Source organism: Eschscholzia californica, unplaced genomic scaffold (assembly GCF_041429995.1).
Source record: "Eschscholzia californica isolate CP2 unplaced genomic scaffold, dmEscCali1.0.p SCAF_5, whole genome shotgun sequence".
NCBI classification, from domain to species: Eukaryota; Viridiplantae; Streptophyta; class Magnoliopsida; order Ranunculales; family Papaveraceae; genus Eschscholzia; species Eschscholzia californica.
This window is the reverse complement of record NW_028238472.1, coordinates 1,659,638-1,678,877: the sequence shown is the minus strand read 5'-3', so window position 1 is coordinate 1,678,877 and position 19,240 is coordinate 1,659,638. Positions and strand designations below refer to the sequence as shown.

At 35.4% G+C, this 19,240-nt stretch overlaps 4 protein-coding genes across 6 annotated transcripts; 3 read left to right on the top strand and 1 right to left on the bottom strand.

Moving 5' to 3' along the window:
- Positions 1-187: 187 nt before the first annotated feature.
- Positions 188-1,820, bottom strand: LOC147536068 (uncharacterized protein At2g34160-like). The gene is made up of 5 exons (XM_086639150.1): positions 1,613-1,820; positions 1,018-1,066; positions 857-919; positions 699-763; positions 188-606 (listed from the first exon to the last, which is right to left on the bottom strand). The coding sequence occupies exons 1-5, from the start codon at positions 1,727-1,729 to the stop codon at positions 463-465; spliced, it is 438 nt and encodes a 145-aa protein (XP_086495276.1). The 5' UTR covers positions 1,730-1,820; the 3' UTR covers positions 188-462.
- Positions 1,821-7,209: 5,389 nt separating this feature from the next.
- On the top strand, positions 7,210-11,937 carry LOC147536067 (protein ACCELERATED CELL DEATH 6-like). The gene is made up of 4 exons (XM_086639145.1): positions 7,210-7,925; positions 8,585-9,180; positions 10,815-10,913; positions 11,188-11,937. Exons 1-4 carry the CDS (start codon positions 7,262-7,264, stop codon positions 11,797-11,799), a joined length of 1,971 nt encoding a protein of 656 aa, XP_086495271.1. The 5' UTR covers positions 7,210-7,261; the 3' UTR covers positions 11,800-11,937.
- Positions 11,938-12,309: 372 nt separating this feature from the next.
- LOC147536066 (photosystem II reaction center W protein, chloroplastic-like) lies at positions 12,310-13,561 on the top strand. The gene is made up of 2 exons (XM_086639151.1): positions 12,310-12,531; positions 13,167-13,561. The coding sequence occupies exons 1-2, from the start codon at positions 12,429-12,431 to the stop codon at positions 13,487-13,489; spliced, it is 426 nt and encodes a 141-aa protein (XP_086495277.1). The 5' UTR covers positions 12,310-12,428; the 3' UTR covers positions 13,490-13,561.
- A 984-nt stretch (positions 13,562-14,545) lies between these two features.
- Positions 14,546-18,343, top strand: LOC147536065 (FRIGIDA-like protein 1). Of its 3 annotated transcripts, none has more exons than XM_086639148.1 (4): positions 14,546-15,028; positions 16,075-16,976; positions 17,185-17,360; positions 17,446-18,343. In XM_086639148.1, the coding sequence occupies exons 2-4, from the start codon at positions 16,181-16,183 to the stop codon at positions 18,160-18,162; spliced, it is 1,689 nt and encodes a 562-aa protein (XP_086495274.1). In that variant the 5' UTR covers positions 14,546-15,028; positions 16,075-16,180; the 3' UTR covers positions 18,163-18,343. The 3 variants fall into 3 exon arrangements, with proteins under 3 accessions (XP_086495274.1, XP_086495273.1, XP_086495275.1); XM_086639147.1 differs by having other exon boundaries at positions 14,751-15,028; positions 16,167-16,976; XM_086639149.1 differs by having other exon boundaries at positions 14,884-15,459; positions 15,584-16,976.
- Positions 18,344-19,240: the final 897 nt, after the last annotated feature.

Below are 19,240 nucleotides of genomic sequence, written 5' to 3'. Positions count from 1 at the left end.
CTCGCAAGGCATGGGTCGAATAGTTTGCACATCAATCACTTTGTCGAACCCCATGGACTATGGCCCATAACACACCTTACTGATCGACGAATACGGAGTGTTGGGGTTTTCATATCATGTGGCTGAACAAGTCAGGTATACACAATTAAAATTTAGACGAATTAGATTCAAACACAAGAAAACCATAGAAGCTACAAATTTTCATATCATTGTGCTTTAACAACAAGATTTTTCCCCTTTTTATCACTACAAGAAACTGAAAAAAAAAAAAACAGACACAAAATCAACAAGAAGAAAAGAAACAGTGAAGAGAGATTATCTCAACATCTATCTATATTCTTCAACCAATTCTAACAAAGATCAAACATTTCCTATAATTGTCCCTCTAATCTCACACCACAACAACTCAAATGAATTTCCACACACTAAGAGCTACCAGAAACAGAAAATCACCGTTTCCGTTTACTCGCTTTCTTTTTCGTCTTTCTTCTCTTCTTTCTTCTCATCACTCACAGCAGCAACCTCAGTTGTCGCCAATTTCGCAGCAGCAGCTGCTGATTCCACCAGATTATCGAAATTCTCCGTCTTCTCTAGTACAATCTCAATCTACACAACAAAAAACAACCCATTTTAGAGAAAGAAAAAGCGAAATTCGAATGGTAAAGATTGAAGAAGATTGAAATGAACAGATCACAAACCTTGGCTTTCTGTACTAGTTTACCCTTAGTTTCATCTTTCATACCCACAGTGGAAGTTGATATCTCTGTTTTAATTAAGTAATCCCACCATTAAAACAATCGACTAAATCGAACAAAAAATAACCTTATTAAGAAAGAAGTACAAGAATATTACTTACTTTTCTCAATAGCAAGTCCATTGTTTTTTAAAATCTCAGAAATTGTCACAACAGTAGCAATTGCTGAAGTACAAAATTTCATAAGTTAATCGAACACGAAAAAAACATTCAAGTGGTGTAAAAGAAGTGTAAAAGAGGTGTGATTAAATAAATTATTATACCCATTCCTAAAGCAGAAAGTTCCACTTCATTGTGTTGTCTCATATACCTCTGTTGAATCAAAAGAATAATTAAAATCAGATCTTAATTTATACAATTAAGAACGAAATTAATCAATTTTTACATGATTATATAAACTAAATTTCATCCATATAACAAGATTAATGTAGTAATTCAAGAAATTAATCAATTCTATATTAAAATCAGATTAATGCAATAATTTATGTATGATCAGGAACAATCATAATCATCTATTTAATAAGATTATGAACAAAATTAATCATTTCTATATGAGATTATGAACTAAATTTCATTCATATGATAAAATTAATGAATAATATATGATTAGATCATAAAAAAAAGAGATCGATTTTCAGATTTTACTAGCATATACGTATTAACCAAGAAACATCATCTCAAATCAAAGATCAGAAGATTCAGGCGAAGAGAGAGAGAGAGATCGGAATTATTAGAAAATCAAAGCAGAGTAATTGACTTTGAAAATTTGATCAATAAGATCTAAAATCAATCGATTAACGAATCAAAAACATAAATTCAAGAATTAAAATTAGAAATCTAGTAAAAGAATTTGATTACCTTAGCGAGATTAACGTAAAAGAAAAGAGGTTTCTTTGTGTTAGAAACTTGAATTCTGTTCTTCTTCTGAGATCCATTCTTCATCTCTGTTACTACTCCAATCTCTACCGTCGCCATTAATCTCTCTTTCTCTCTCTAAAATTTCTCTCTTTCTCTCTCTAAACTTTCTCTCTCTAAAACTCTGAAATTTCAGTGACTGTGTCTTTTCATTTGGGGGAGGAAGTTAGTTATATAAACCGATTTTTCTTGGTTGTTAACCAATGAGATGTGACCACGTGTTATAATTTGATTGGTTGTGATCTTTATTGGTGTTTTGACAGTTATAAATTCTGTTATTGGATTTTGAAACTTTATTGTTTGGCTGAATCGTAATATCGTTTACTAGTTTATTGTTTATTTCAATTGAACCCCTTGTGTAATTCTTTTATAATAACGTTTAACACCCATATACTCAAGATTCATATTTTTTTAGTCCCGCTATAACAAACACAAAGAAAAATCAACTTGGATTTAGTGTTCTGGTTTCCTATAGTTTGGCGTGGTAACAATTGTAGTCGGTTCTACCATTTCCGAATGGATATATGATTTGCCAACGTAAAGTTAAACCAGAATTTTGAGTGTTCCCGCGTCAATATTTCAGAATCAGGTTCAGACCCTACTTTCCCCCAACCCCAACAAAACCATTCCCTTATTTCTCTACAGCGGTGCGCAGTGACATTTTTAAGTAATTTGTATTGATTGGTTTGTTTATTTTGAAAAAAAAAATGTCGAATGTAGAATACCATAATTGGTCTTTTTTCTTTCAATATTTTGAAGTTTAAATTACAATATTTTTTTCTATTTTGTTAATCTTGGGTGTATACGTTTGGTGTAGAAATTTACGGTTGGTTAAGTTCAAAATTTGCGATTTCACATTTAACCCTCGTCATTAATTTTCCTAATATTACTACTTGCTCCCTCTCTACTTTTACTTATTATCATTCCATTTCGTAGAAGAAAAAACATATAAAATTCAAAATTGTCGATTTAAACGTGTATGCAACAGAAGTTCTTTTCCCCGTAGCTTTAATAAAAGCAACTTTATATCTTAAAGGGATTTAAACGTGTCGCCCTTCAATGATCGAAACATTTCCATTCTTCCGAACCACATGCATGAGTCTCTGACTTCATCTTGAGTTCTAGTATCATTTGCAGTTAAATCATTTTCATCTTAGTTTTCGACATCCAAAAAGATTAGGTACAAAAACTTTTCACATATGTAATCTTCCACACAAATTGAGCATAGAATTCTGACACAACATATATTTTCGCTACCCAAATTCTCAAAGGAATTTGTGAAATTTCTTTGTTTAATTCGATTCGTCTACCAGCCTTTTTAACAAGGCAACCTGTTTTTTCCTTGACATATAAGTTTGGAATCAGACTAGCTAGTTGTGTTTGATATTCTATGCTCTCATTATTGATTAAAATTCTCCACCATCCTCATTTTCCCTTTTTTCAAAAGACATTCTCTTCTTTCTAAATGTAGTAGATAGTCATGGTCTAAGTCAGGATCCTTACAGTACCATTCTTTCACCCAAACCCTAACTACAACTAATCAAACTTCAAAACTAATACATAAATAAAGATAATATTAACTCTACGACGCCTCTTAAAATCTATTCGGTGGGTTGAAAATTGTACTCGTTTTTAACCTTTGTAACTTCGGTGGGTCAAAATACCCGAAAATGGGTCCTAAAATATATATAACTGTGTTTTATATAATAGATATATAAAATTGTTTTTTCGAAAGTTGGTTGACTCATACCTCATCCATACATAAATTGGACTCATCCATGTAAATCTCCTCTACCTTCTCTTACTCATTGTCTATATAAGGTACCATTTGATAAACATAATTTTCATGATGGCATCATGAATCCTCTATCTCTCTAGATCTCCTCTCTTCCTCCTCTCTCTCTCTCTCTCTCTCTCTCTCCACTCTCTCCTCTCTTTGTCACTCTAGAATGGGGTGAGGGGAATGTTGTCTGGTTCAAGATCATTCAAATGAACAAAGAAAAAACACCAATTAAGTTGAATGATTTCGGACCAGGCTTCATTCCCCCCAACTCTTAGAGTAATTATAAGATAGTCCTCATTAATGGTTAATAATTATGTGATTGCATCCATGGAGACAAATTGTAAGTTTTTTAATTTCCTTTTCTAAGTTCTAACATGAACCCATCATGATAAACATCTTCTTTTGAAAACCCCATTTACCAAATGTTCTTCTAATTACAAGATAAGAAGTTTGATTCATGAAGATTTGCTCTAATTCACCATTAATAGTGTGAACTTAAAGACCCTAAAGTTTTGGGTTTATTTCTTTTGTTTATGTTATGCTTGTAAGGAGATAACTCCTTTTGGATAAAATGTTTTTATTTTTTTATAATGACTTATGCTATTTGGGAGAAAAATAAACTATAAAAATTTGAAGTTTAATTGATTTTAGTACAAATTTCAATAGTCACCATGGTAAAGATACAAGGCTACTATTCAATCTGAATACTGGTCGGGCGACGTGGCCAAGATGAAGTAGGAAGAGTGGTCGAACATAAAATCATTTTTCAATATATAAACAGATTAATGATATAACAAAATACGTAATTTGATGATGGCTAAACTACATCTAAACGTTCCATTAGTTCTTTAGATGTTAGGAGTAACTTCTTTTAAAATAATAGACAATTATACATCAATTGACTTGAGTACATCCTAGATAAAAAATAATATACTTATAGCTGCCATGAAACTGTCATAATAAAGACTTTCATACACTCTATTTATATCCTAATGATCCAGACTCAATAACTGGTAGATTCTCACGACTATAGAATTTTAATCGTCGTGTCTTCAAATTTTGAGAGTGAAAGCACTATTATCGGAGAAAGACCTCGAGTGACTTTTTTTTTTGTCAAGATCTTGAGTGACTTACTTCTTTGACATTGGAGGATTCTTTGTAAGAGAAGATTTAAATTGATTTTCCCAAATTTTTGGGAGAAAGACCTTGAGTGACTTCCTTCTTTGACTTTGGAGGATTCTTTGTAATAGAAGATTTAAATTGATTTTCCCAAATTTTTACACATATTTTTCTTTGGTCCCATTTTAGCCGGCTATCAAATCATCATCTCTTTGGTCCAATTACAAACTTTTAATAGAGGGGGCCATCTCTCTACCTACTAGTCTTTCTTCTCTCTTTGGACTTCTCCTTTTTTTCTCTCTTTAGTTGTTTTTAAATTGGTTGTATATTGATCAAAAAGTGAATTACATGAGAAAGATAACACAATGAAGACATATTACATATTTCAAGAAATTTTTTCCAATTTCGAATGATAAGATGAGCAATTGCGATTGTTAAAACATGTTAACAAAATTCCCCCTGTGCAGAGAAAGAACTTCACCGATTTCATTATTTGAGTTACACTAGCCTCTCCTAAAAATATTTGTATATCTCTACTCTCATAGTTCTAGCGATTTAAAGGATTTCTTTGTTGAAACCTCTTTCACACGAAGATGAGAGATTGAGTTTTAGAACTGTCCGACCACAAAAAAATCTAGTACTCAGTTTTATAGTGAGACACCAAGCATCTCATGATATGGAAGGCATTTTGTTGCCCTCTACAAGATCCCTAAATCGAGGACTTGGATGAAATAGTGGTTGCGGTGGTTAGAGGTGCGAGTCAATTTGGAACAACTTTGAGTAACTAAACTCTAAATTCTCCCTACCATCTGCCTTAACAGAGCAAAAATGCAATTTCCTTCCGACAGCAATACGCTCTCGTTGCGCCACATTGTCTATCCCTCTCTAACTACTAGTCAAAAGAACTTTTATAGCCTCCCCAGCGCAAAGTTGGAGTCACCCGGTAATCTCACTTAACAAAACATGACTAAGTACGGAATACTGGCTCATTCCGGAGACACTAGCTCTGGTGTCATTGTTAGGTGGTTTTCGTTTTGGATATGGAAAGTTATAAAAAGAAAATTGGGGTTAAAAGTTAGCTTTTCATTTTGGTACAAAACAGTGACATTTCTTTTCCTTCAAGTAATAGAAAAAGAAAGAGTTGATTTCAATTTGGCCCTCTAAAGATGACTGACTGACCAAGATGGGTCTCTGATGATGACCAACTTATATTTTAGCTTTCTTTTCATGGTTTTTCCGTCAGTCAACTTTAACAGTGACATTTCTTTTCCTTTAGACTTTTATTGATGAACATATTTCCCTCCTTGATTGTCATCTCTTCATCGGAGAAGGGTCATCAGCTAACGATCGGGTGATCGTTTCCTAGAAAAAAAAGAAATATATTTGTGAAGAGACGTAAAAAATTGAAATAAAAAGGCAACTGTCAAAGTTGACTGACGAATATAAATCAAAAAGAGACCAAATAAAAACGGGCCATCTTCAAAAGGCCATTTATGATTGATCATTTTAAAGGGGGGCAATTTGAAACTAGTCTTACATAGAACATTGGGAGAGATTAAACAACCTGTCAAAGATGAAGAGACCAAAATCCTTAAATACATCTCCAGTAGTCATGATGGGCCAAAGTGAAATTAACCCTACATAGAAGATTTGAAGCATAAAAAAATAGAGAGCAAATTCAAAAATACATAAAAGAAAGAGTTATTTTTTTTTGGCCCCCTATTTTGTGACCAATTTCTTTTTTGGCCCCCTACTTTTTATAAATTTAAATTTGACCCCTTATTTTCACGTAAATGTCATAACTACCCTTCCTAATTTCAAAATAAAATATTTTAAAAAAGAGATATTTCCACCTCATCTATTTTCAAGTAAATGTCATAACTACCCGGAAAATTTTCTCTTTTTTCTTCATATTTTTTTTGATAGTTTTATTTTGAAATTAAGAAGGGTAGTTATGGCATTTACTTGAAAATAAGGGGGTCAAATTTGAATTTATGAAAAATAGGGGGCCAAGAAGGAAACTGGTGACAAAGTAGGGAGCCAAAAAGGAAATAACTCTAAAAGAAAACAAAAATAAAATAAATAATTTTGTTTGTTGTCGGTTTATTGAGTCAAACGATGTCACAAATAAAACAATATTATATCATATATAACACCATCCAGAAAAGGGGTATAACCTGTGTATGGTGAGCACAAATAGTCGTATAATTCAACTCTTGGAGATACGTTTGAGAGATGTAATCTTAGTCATTGAAGATAAGTTTGGTAGATGTAAACTCAATTTCCCTTGAAGATAAGTTGGGAGGTGTAATCTCAACCATTGAAGATGAGGGTGTATTCTAAAAAAGATATCATTCTCCCTTATTATATAACTGGTAGAGTGACTACGGCTCGGTAACTACATGTTTGATAGTGACAAATTGGTCATATGGGAATTGCACATGTCTCCATAAGTAGTTAGGCATCTCAATAGTCACTCCTTTGTATATCACCTTACATATTTCATTTGGCCCTTAAGAATAGGTGTTCAGTGTCTGAACTAGAATAGGTATTAGAACACAAAATGTGGCATATGTCCCTGAATTCTCTCTGAGATCTCACCTGTTTTTTTATAAACCTCAGTCTGTTTAAGATGCATGGTTTTTTCAGTGTTAGTTTTTGTCCCATAGACTATCCTTTCTTACATATATATGGATCGTAGGTTGTACGAAGCTATAGCTTCGGGCGATATAGATCGTCTAAGACAGATGATAACTTACAATGACAACAATTTTCTTCTCCAGATGACTACCTCTATGAAGAACACAACTCTTCATGTCGCCGCCCAATTCCAAAGAATTCTTTGTGTAGAAGAAATCAGTATGAGATATCCACGTCTATTATTACAAAGGAACATGAAAGGGGAGACTCCTCTACACATAGCTTCTAGGTTAGGAAACCATATTATCGTATCGTTCCTCATTACCAATGTTAAGTTTGAACGTAATATTTCGACTATATTTCATGATATCTTACCAAACCCTAATATTGAGGACGATGAAGGAGGAGAAGCAGAATCAGTAGTAATATCAGCAACTCAACATTTGATAAGGATGGAGAATAAAGAGAATGATACACCATTACATGATGCAGTTAGAAATTCTAGGTTTAAAGTAGTTTGCTTGTTAATGGAAGCTGACCCATTGTTTAATTACTTGCCTAATGATTTAGGTGAGACTCCATTATATATTGCTGCTGAAAATGGGTGGTTTGATTTTGTTTATGTAATGTTAGAGAAATGTCCATCCTCAACTCATATTGGCCCTAATGGTAGGACTGCTTTGCATGCAGCAATTATGTGTGGGAACTCATTAGGTACTATCTTCTTCTTGCATGGTACTTTTTTTTGTTTGGGTGATCCATATTTTCGATTTCGATATTTTGGTGAAAGCAATCTCTAATCCGACCTTAATACACTGCCGAAAAGAGGGAGTGGTGTGAACAAGGTGGACAGCTTGATATAACCCAAGTATCTTAGAAGGAAAATGTTATTTGGCCCAACACAAAACGTGGTCTGAAGGACTCGAAAAAGACAAATTGTTGACATCATGTGCAAAATTTTTTTGGTCGAGCCTTTCAGGCCACTTTTTGTCGGGTCAGGTAGCATTGTTAATCTTACAAACATAGATACTAGGCGAAATTAGTCTGACACTACAAAACAAAGTCCATTACTTTATAATAATTATGTATGCTCATGCTCAATGTGTTGTGAAATTTGTTTGGTTGTATATATATTTAATAGTAGCACTTATTATTATTGTTATGTTCAATATTAGTGACAGAAAAAACTGTCACAGATAGTGAGAAGTAAAGGTGACAACATTAAAACTGTCCCAAATACTAATTTTGGACAAGCAATCCATCCCAAATACTCTTTGTGACCTACAGGTTGCTACGTTTATTAGAACGTCCAAAATGACTGTTCGGATTGATTTTAATGGCCTTATCTTGCAGTGACATATGCATGAATGCAGGTATTGTGAAATTGTTATTGGAGAAGAAGCAATCATCAATAATAAGGGAGACAGATGAGAATGAATGGAATGCCCTCCACTATGCTGCATATGTAGCTGATGTTGAAACAACTATTCAGTTACTCGAAACCGATCCTTCAATTGCAGACATGGTAGACAAAGACGGAAAGACAGCTCTTCACATTGCAGCTAGTAGTCGAATACCGAGAAATGTTGGATATAAGTTGAAGAATTATGGGAATTCATCTTTTAATTTTTCTTTCGTTAGATTTAGAAGAGAAAGTATTGAAGTGATAAAGGAAGTGATTAAAAAGTGGCCAGAAAGTTGGGAAAAAATCGACAAAAATGGACAGAATTTTCTTCATATTGCATCAGAGCATGGAAGTTGGGGTGTGATTTATTATGTGCTCAAGAAATCAGATATGAGTGAGAATCTTATAAATGAGAAAGATAATAATGGAAATACTCCTCTTCATTTGGTTCTTAGGTCATCTAGTGTTGAATGTGTGAGACTTATAGCCACTGATCCAAGAACCAACAAGAGAGCCAGTAACAAGGATAACTTGACAGCTTTGGATATTGTTCTGAATAACCTGGTACATACTACTCTCTCTTTCTCTCTCATTACACGTCGTGTGGGCCGTAGAATTTGTGAAGTGGGTACTACGTTGGAGCAATCCTTTTCGAGTAATCAGGTTTTCAATGAGAGTTAGGCCGATGGCATCTAACATGGTATCAGAGCTAGTGTTTTAAGGATGGGTAAGGATTTTATAACCTTAGCCTTGCGTAGGACCTATGACGGGCAACTTCAGCCATGATGTTGAGGGGAGGTATTAGAATTTGTGAAGTAGAGGTGTAAGTAGGGCCGGGCTACCCAGAGCCTAATACACCCCAAGGACAGGCAAGGACACCGCACTCTGGATAGTAGGTGAGCCAGGTCAGCCCAGTGCGAATATTAGGTGAGCCACGTCAGACCAACCCGGCGGATATTATGTGAGCCAGTCTAGGCAAACTCGCAGGTTGCCTCTGGTCCGAGTGCGACTGACACCAATATTGTGAAGTGCTCTGACATCTCTTTTTATCTCTCAATGTTCCCCATCCATGAAAAGATGAAAGCATTCATGCTCAATTTATGAAAACCAATAGGAGAATTGCTGAAACCCCTCAACTCTGATAATGCCTTTACTGAAACCCCCCCACTTTAATTAGTAATTACTGAAACCCCCCAACTCCGTTTGATTTAACTTTTATATTTTAAATATTACTTTCTTGCCCTCTTACGTTTTACCCCCACTTCTGATAATTCGTTTACTGAAACCCCCCCACTTTTATTAGTAATTACTGAAACCCCCCAACTATTTGAAATGAATGGAGAAGCTCAAAATGGATGGCCAAGATGACACAAAATTATGACCGTTTTTTTACCGTTTACACCTTTTTGAGCCTTATTTTTTCTATTTAAACTCATGAAACCACCCTACAAACTTCACCCCTACCATCTCGAGCTCATAATGTATGTCGTCACGAAGCTTTTAGCTAAACCAAATCACTAGTAGTTGTAAACTTCAGACAAATAGCAAATTTCAGACATATCCAACGACATGAAGTGAAAACATTAACAAAATTAACAGTATCACATTATAAACGATGGTGGTAGTAATAAGTTTTAATGGTGGGTTTCAGTAATTACTAATTAAAGTGGGGGGTTTCAGTAATTACTAATTAAAGTGGGGGGTTTCAGTAATAAGTTTTAGTAAATGGTCTTTTGGACATTTCACTCTCTCTAACGGCACAATACCGTTAAATCAAACGGAGTTGGGGGGTTTCAGTAATTACTAATTAAAGTGGGGGGTTTCAGTAAAGGCATTATCAGAGTTGGGGGGTTTCAGTAATTCTCCCAAAACCAATTAGTAAGATAGCAGAGATGTCATGGATGTGACATGACAACTCATGACTAGCTAGTGTTTTTTTTTTGTCCATTTAAGGTATATTGTATTCTAAGTCATGAAAACTCATGACTACTCGTTATTTTGGTATCGTTTCTGTTAAACTTATTTTAAGTCACATCGACTAACAAATAACTGATATTGAATTGTTATTTATCCTCGTAGATAACTAATTAAGTGCTACTAATATGCTAGAAATTAACGATTTATGTGTCCAAAACATGTACCATTTTTTGCTCATCAAGTGGGAGTAGCTAACAAAACATTGTTTGGGTGATGGTTAGAAAGTAGGGAATGCAGCTGTTTTCAGTGGTTCCCCTCTAATCCCAGGAGATGATCCAGAAGGCGACACAGAAGACTCTTCACATGAGAAACCAGTTGAGGTGTGCTTTCGTCTTCCTCCCTCCGTCCCTCTCTCTGTATATATACACACACACACAGTACACACACATTAACAAAATGGGCTATTTCCACGGTTTGACTCAGAAACTGATGTGACATGTTATTGGTCACGTATTCTCGTCAACTCTTTTTCTTAACTCAATAACTTAAATAGAACAGACTGGTTTTGATGACACATAGAGCAAGTGTTCGAGTAACTTTAAGTGATTGTAGCGCTCTCCAACTACTAATTTTGCATTTTTTATGCATGTAAAGGATGGCAATTCAATGCAATCAAAAGAAGGTTTATACCAAGATTTCCTAGAGAAGTCATATGAATATTTATATGAAGGAGGTTCAATATGGTGTGGAAGAAGGAGATTGGGAGTAGAACAAGGAGAAGAAGAAAGATATCATTTAATGGTGCTAGAATGGAATGAAAAACAAAGAGAAAAAAGCAAAGAAATGAGTACTAGTCAAACAATTCTTGCTGGACTTATAGTAGGTATAACAAGTAGAGCTAGACCACCAGGAGGTAAAGGAATCGAAGAACATAATTCGAAAGGAATGATTGTATGGAAGACTAATAGCCCGCTTCTTAATTTTTTCGCCGTTATGAACGGAGGAGCTATGTTCTTAGCAACTACAGTTTTAATCATCCATTTCACTAATAAAATTGTTCATAATAAAGGGAAGGTTATGATTCAAACTCTTCTTACTCATGTTTTCTTGTTGGGTTCGATCTTAGCGGTGTGGGTAACATTCGTGATCCGTTACTACATTTTACTTGGTCCTTCTGTTTGTTTTTTCTTACCTTTTCTTGTACCGTTCTTTTACATCTTCGATTACTTATATGCTGTTATTCTCTCCCGAATGAAACCACTTTAAGAGCCCGTTTTGTTTTAACGGAGTTGATAGGTAAGAGGGAGATCTTGATATGCAGCGAATTTTGAGTTCATTTGTTTGGTACACTATTTAAAAATGTCGAATACTTCATAAATCTAATGATAAATTTGTTACAGAATATCTCATGTTTTTTTTTTTAGTTTTTTCTTTGTTATTGTGCAAATATTAACAAAAATAATTGTCCGGGGTTTTGTATAAATTATCATCTCTCTCTTTTACGCCTCAATTGTATATCTCTTGTTTTTGTTCAAGTGTACAACATGTGACCGTCAAATAGCCGTCGCAAAAGTGCCGATTTGGGGTCAAAATGGAGTTGAGACATATAAGAGATAAAATACCAATTTGGTCAAAATTTAGGGATCAAAAAAGGAATTGAACCATTTTATTTTAAGACCAGAAAAACGGGAATGGTATCTAAGAGAACACGTGGAAAATGATGATTGGGCAAAGGGATATCAGGATATGAGGTGGATATTGATCCGTCTATTCACTTGTGTGGTGAATATTACTACATGAGTTTTAAGTCATCACAAGTGGAATGAAACTCTGGTGAATTAAGTGATCTATCATCTCCCACCCTCTGCTCATTTTTCTTCCATAATCAAATAAAAATGGTCACCATTACTGCAACTACTGGAGCTTCGTCGTTGGTGGCCGCTAGTACTCGCATCAGACAAAAGGGTTTTGTTCGAGTTGCACCATCATCTCTTCCTGGTAAACTATTTCACTTTAGAACTTAAACTCAGTGGTCATATTTTGTCAAATTCATATGAACTAAGTAAGATTTAGTGTATATATGATTTCGTCTAAATAAACGCCACCGTTCCTAGATTTCTCTTCATATTGAATGAGAAATGCTATTTGGCCCAACATTAGGGGCGCACTGCCCCGGAAGCTTATGTGGTCCGACCACAACCCGAAAGTTGATGTATGCCGACCACAATTCGAAAGTTGATGTAGTCGGCTCCCATTGGTCCGGGCATGTGGAGAGAAAAATGCCCCGCCCAGTGGAGCCAGACACATCAACTTTGGGGTTGTGGTCGGCCCCCATTTTCGAGCCAAATAGCATTTCCCATATTAAATTCAAACCAATCACTGCTAGAAGAAATGCAAGCTTGACCTTGTGGCAGTCTGATATCGCTTAAGTGAGCTCTAGACTAGAGACTGGGTTTGATGTGAAAGCCCAATCTTGATAAGTTCGTAGACCGACTGGGCGTCAGAGTCTCTGCCAAGAACGAAGTGTTGTACTCGTTATTAGACTTGGACACAAATGACAGACATAGACAATATCAATAACGGCTAAGGTTTGACTTTTACGACTTTAAAAATTGTAATTTATACGATTGCAGTGTTGAAGGGAATGGGTAAGAGAGGAGGCATAAGATGCACAATAGAGAACAGAACAGCTAGCTCTGAAAACAAGACAAGCTCAAGGACAGGAATGACAGCAGCATTGATAGCAGTGTCAAGCTTGACCACCACCATGACTAGCCATCCAGCTATGGGTCTAGTTGATGAAAGGATGAGTACAGAAGGGACTGGACTTCCATTTGGGTTAAGCAATAACATACTTGGATGGATTTTACTTGGTATTTTTGGTCTTATTTGGACTCTTTATTTTGTTTATACTTCCTCACTTGATGAGGATGAGGACTCTGGATTATCACTCTAGAATGGGAATTTGTACTTCAATGTTCCTTCAATAATTCACTATAGAAGTATACCCTTTTCTTTCTGTCTCCAAGAATAAGGTTTTTATCATCCAAGGTGGTTATCATAATTTATATGAGATATAAAAGGTTTATCGCGTCTGTTGTCGATTGTTTTCAATAGTTCAGAGATGCTCTTGTTATGGAAAAATTGATGACCCGAGGAGGGCCCCTGTAACTAACTAAGTGATCAAACTTAGCATTCAATTTCTGCACGTCACCCATTGCTTTGGAGTTAAAAATCTAACTCTCTTTTTAGTAAACATCTTTCTTCTTCGTAATTCTTTATTTTGCTTTGTTGGCTAACATATTTGCTCACGTAAGGTAAGAATACATTTTTTAAGGTCTTTCTACCTGTCGTTGGCTTCTTTTTTCACTAGGAATGTGATTCCTGATGCATCCTCTGGTACCAAATTCCATCATGATAATTGCACACTAGTTCTGCGAGTGAGACATGATCTTGGAGTCTAATTTTTAATAAACATCTCTTCTTCGTAACTCTTTACTTTCTTATGTGGGCTAACATATATGTTCAACTAAGAACACAATATTTTAAGTCTTTATATTTGTCGTACTCACTAAAAATGTGATTCCATGATGCATTCTCTAATGATAATTGGATCCGATCACCCGATGTATCCTCTTTCTTTCTTATTCGACGAATTAGGTCGGCACAACAGTTGGCATGCCATTTCTGGCAACTTTCAATAAAAAAACATTTTTTTCAATTTCGCTTTCCTCTTATTCCTCTCACCGCCACCATCATCATCATTGTCATTATCTCTATATCTTCATAGAGAAATTGAGAGAGAGTTCCAGAATGATGATGATGATGGTGGTAGTCGTAGTGAGATTAAGAAAAAGAGAGCGACATTGAATTTCTTTTTCTTTCTTCTTTTATCGGTTGAAGGTCACCTGACATGGTAGTTTGCCCGTTGCCAACGACTTTTTCTAACAATCTAACCCAACGAGAAAGAACGGAAGAGGATAAAAAGGAGAAATACCTTTCAAACTTAACTATACTTATTGAGATTATACCTTCCAAACTTATCTTCAATGTTTAAGATTCTAAGATCAAACCTCCCACTTATCTCCAAGAATTGAAACTATCGATGTTTAAGATTCTAAGATCAAACCTCCCACTTATCTCCAAGAATTGAAACTATATAATTGTTCGTGTGCACGGTACACTGGTTATATTCTTGTTTGTTAACAAAGATTAACAGAAATATGATCTCGAAAGCCAAATTGGAAAACTTGACAAATAAGGGGTCCAAATTGGAATTAACCCCCAAAAGAAAAGTAGGTTTCATCTTGTACTACCAAACACGTCCTAAAGATAATAAACTTCCATTTCATCGATTTTAACCCCAACGGCGAAAGAACCCCTTCAGATCCTCTCTGGGGAATTGGCGCTTCAAATTCCAGTTGAAGCTTTTCATTTAAGGAGAGAGACTAAAGCAGTTTGATGTTCTTCACTCCTAGGGTTTCTAGTACCCCTGGTACGTCATAATCTTCACTGAAATTCGTTATCCTTCTGAGTCCATTTCAATCTGATTACTAACTTAGTAACTTTTTCCAGTCTTTAATCTTCATATTCATGTATGATCATCTTGAAATTGAAATAGATTTGATTAGTTGATATATCTTCATATTCCTGTTTTAGGGTTCACTTATCTTTCATATTCAATGTGATTTTCATCAAGAAAGATTGTAAATCACATTGTATAGATATTAAAAAGGGGGGTTTTGGATTTGTGTTAAAAGGGTTTAAGGGGTTTAGGGTTTTAGGGATGTATACAAAGTACTTTGTTGCAGTTTTCACATAAACAAAAAAAATTATGCTTTAGGAGGGGTAGTGTTTTTCCTTTTCTAAGTCGGATATGAATTCTGACTCGAGTCGTATTTCAAAATGTTTGTTTTTGTTTGACTCGTGACGTTTGGCTTGTTTTAATGTCTGATTCGGGTTTTAGGGATGTATACAAAGTACTTTGTTGCAGTTTTCAGATAAACAAAAAAAATAATGCTTTAGGAGGTAGTGTTTTTCCTTTTCTAAGTCGTGATGTTTGGCTTGTTTTAATGTCTGATTCGGGTTCCGACTCCAGGTCTGAATTGATTCGAGTCGGATTTCAGAATGTTTGTTTTTGTTTGACTCTTGATGCCTGACATGTGTTAATGACTGATTCAGACGAGTTAGAATTCGGACAACGAGTTGGACTTTATTTTAGAAATACCCAGGATCTCACTGCTAGATAACCTACATTCTCTTCTTGTGTAGGATTTGTGCAGATAGGAATTGTTTATTCAAGACTTTATTTTTCCGACATCGGAGTGAACTTCTTTAGCACATGAATGGGTCGTCGAATAGGAATTATTATAATCAAATTGATTGCATTGTAATTGTTCTACTGAATTTCGTTATTTCTCTCGACAAGACTACACGCAAAATCTTATTAGTATTGTGTACAATTATCTATAGATATATTGGATTTTGAAGGTCCTTTTTCTTGTTCGAGTTAGTTCTAAAAAAAAATCTCAAATTTTGTAGGATTTTTTTGGTGTCTAATAAGTACTCAATTAATATTTCAAGAAACATATGTTCCCGAATCTTAAATGGAATTTGACTATTTGAGTATGTAGGTTTGTAAGCTGAGATGGCTTCAGTACAGTCGATTTCAGCTGCTTTAGAAGCCATTGATGAGAAGAAGGAGAATCTTCGTAAGACATTTGAATCCCTTCAATCGCAGACATCTTTGCTTTCTTCTTTTACCCTTCAGTGGAAAGATCTAGACGAACACTTCGATTCAGTAAAAAAATCGATCAAAGAACGCTTTGATGAACTTGCATCTAAGGAGAAAACTTCCATTAATGAATTAAAATCTCTTGCAAAAGAATCTTTACCGCCGGCTACACAACCCAAGAAAAATTCAGATCTTTCTGACCTTGCTCCTCGACCTGAGATTATGTCTTTCTGTATCAGTATGAATGGGATGGGATTACGATCCTATATTATGAGCCAACGAGAAGAACAGGCTCTGGTTCGTCGTGAAGTTGGTATTGGTCTCAAATTAGCATCTGATCCTGCAAAATTGGTTTTAGATGCAATGGCAGGATTTTTTCCTCCAAACTCTAAAGGTAATAAAGACCAAACATTGGCTGCTACAAGAAGAACTTGTATTCTTCTTCTCGAGCTTCTGACGGATATTTCCCCTCAGATTAATCCTCAAGTGAAAGAGAATGCCACTAAACTAGCTAACGAGTGGAAAGGAAAGATCGGTGACATTGAAGAAGAAAATTTAGGACAAATGGGTTTCTTGCAGCTCGTGGCTGCCTACGGGTTGACATCTTTGTTCGATACAAATTATCTTATTGATCTTACTATATCTATTGCTCGACGAAAGCAAACTATTGAAATTTGTCGCTCACTTAGATTCGGAGATAAACTTCCTGGTAAATTTCTGTAAATTCTCTCTTCTTATGTTATTTATTGTCATCTCCGATCTTATTCGTTATAGTTTTTTGTCGTAATCGTCTTTGAGTCTTGTATGTATTTTCACAAGTGATAAAGTGATATTTGAGAATTTTCAGTATGAGTTTGGGTAAATTGAACCTAGAATAATTTTGCTTACGCATTGAACCTAGAATAATTTTCTCGCAGATCTCGTACAAAAACTTATTGACAAAGGAAAACACCTCAATGCTATTAATTTTGCTTACGCATTTGAGCTGGTTGACAAGTTCCCGCCGGTTCCCCTTCTACAAGATTATAGAATTCAAGCAAAGAAGAGTTTTAATGAAGTAATTTCGAAGGGTAACCCCTCCCTTCAGTCACAGGTATGTCAATTTCCTTATATATGTATGTCTTGTTTGTTGTCTTCTCTACCTGTGTTTATTTATCATATTGCGTCCATGAAAACAGAATGAAGCCACGAGCAAACTGATTTCTGCACTTAAGGGTATAGTCAAGTGCATTGAAGAGCATAAGCTCGAAGCTGAATTCCCACCCGGTGGAGTTATCACTCATATACAACAATTGGAAAAGGAATTCTCCTCGAGAAAGCGCCCTGCTAGTACCAATCAACAACAACGACATCAACCAAAAGGCCGACAACAGTCAAAAGGCCCGCAACAATCGGGAAATAATCAGCCTCGAGGACCAGCTCCCACCCGTACTCCATCATCAACTGCTAAAACCGGTGTGGCTCCAATCACACCTTCACAAGCTGATTACTATCACCTACCACATACCCAAGGTGAAGCGTATCACCTGCCTAGCTTGTTACTACCCCCAGATAGAGTTTCTGCATACCTTGGTGGCGGCCTGTCGACCAACCATGGCAGTTTATTACCTGAAAATGCTCATAATAGTACTGTTCCGCCCCAGTACTTGAGTAATGCAGGTTTAGCCGAGGGTTACGGTTCAGGACCTATTTCATTGAGTCGAAGATATGACCTGAGTCCACCACCATCTAGGTCTCAACTGTACTCATTCGAGCATCATCTCTCCTCTTCTGCTACATATGATAGGTTACTTGCACAGGATCCTGGTAATCATGGTTTCCCACCAGCTCCTCATCAACCATCTTCCGGGGGTTATGGTCTGCCACCAAGTAACCATCCATCTTACTATCCTTAACTATATATACACATACTTTTGTGTGTTTGAACACTAGTAAAACATCATTTTGGATATCTTTGTAGGAACAATGACAGTTCTTTTTGCTACTAACATCGCTTAGTTCTCTTCGATATTGCATTACTTGCTCGATAATATGTTTAAGCTATTTTTTGGAAGCAATGCTAGATATGTTTAGAAACTGATTGTCGATATAGTGAAGTCAAGTGGTGATTGTTATTCTCATTGTGTGCATTTGACTCAATCTCGATCACTCAATTGAATCGAAAATCTGAATTAGTCATTTAGACGAGTCAATCATCAGGGCTCATTTAAGACCCATTTCAATGGTCCCTCACTGAAGACTTCAATGTCAACCTTCTGATATCAAATCTGAGATCTAGATCTCCCAATATATATCACATCCAAACCTATGTGTAATGAAATTACTTTTGAAGGGTATTATAGTCACTTTGTTAAAGAGGAAGCTGTGGTGGGGAAGGTGAGTATCTTCCATTATTTGGCCGGCGGCTCACTAAAAGCGCCCATACGGACTAGATTCTCTTTGTATAGACCAAATTACCCTTACTAAGAGTTTAATTTACTCTCTTAGTTTTAGATAAAGCAATCTATGAATTCCTCCTACCATCACATAGCATCCACACACATATATTTCCATTTTGTTTTGTTTTTTGAGAAATCGACTACGCAATATATTTTTTTATTGAAACGCACATATATTTCAATCTAATCTTGATGGTTTGACATTTTATGAATCTTGATGAATGATTATTTTGTTAAACAAACATACGTTAGCTAAAAATAAATAATGACATAATATTTTCTAAAATAGAATGCTACTTATGGACCGTTTATGTCTTTTTATTGGAAATGTAGATTTTACGGGTGGGATGAATTGTGACTGAGGATTCTCCTTTCATAATTGTATTTGGGAAGCAAAAAACACTTTATGAGTAATAATGATAAATCAATAAGATTCGTCCAGAGAGGGGAAATTTAGCAGGCGGGTAAATTTTCGATTTACTTTTCCTCAAAATCGTCAATTAAACACCAATGACACAATATTAACCTCAGACAA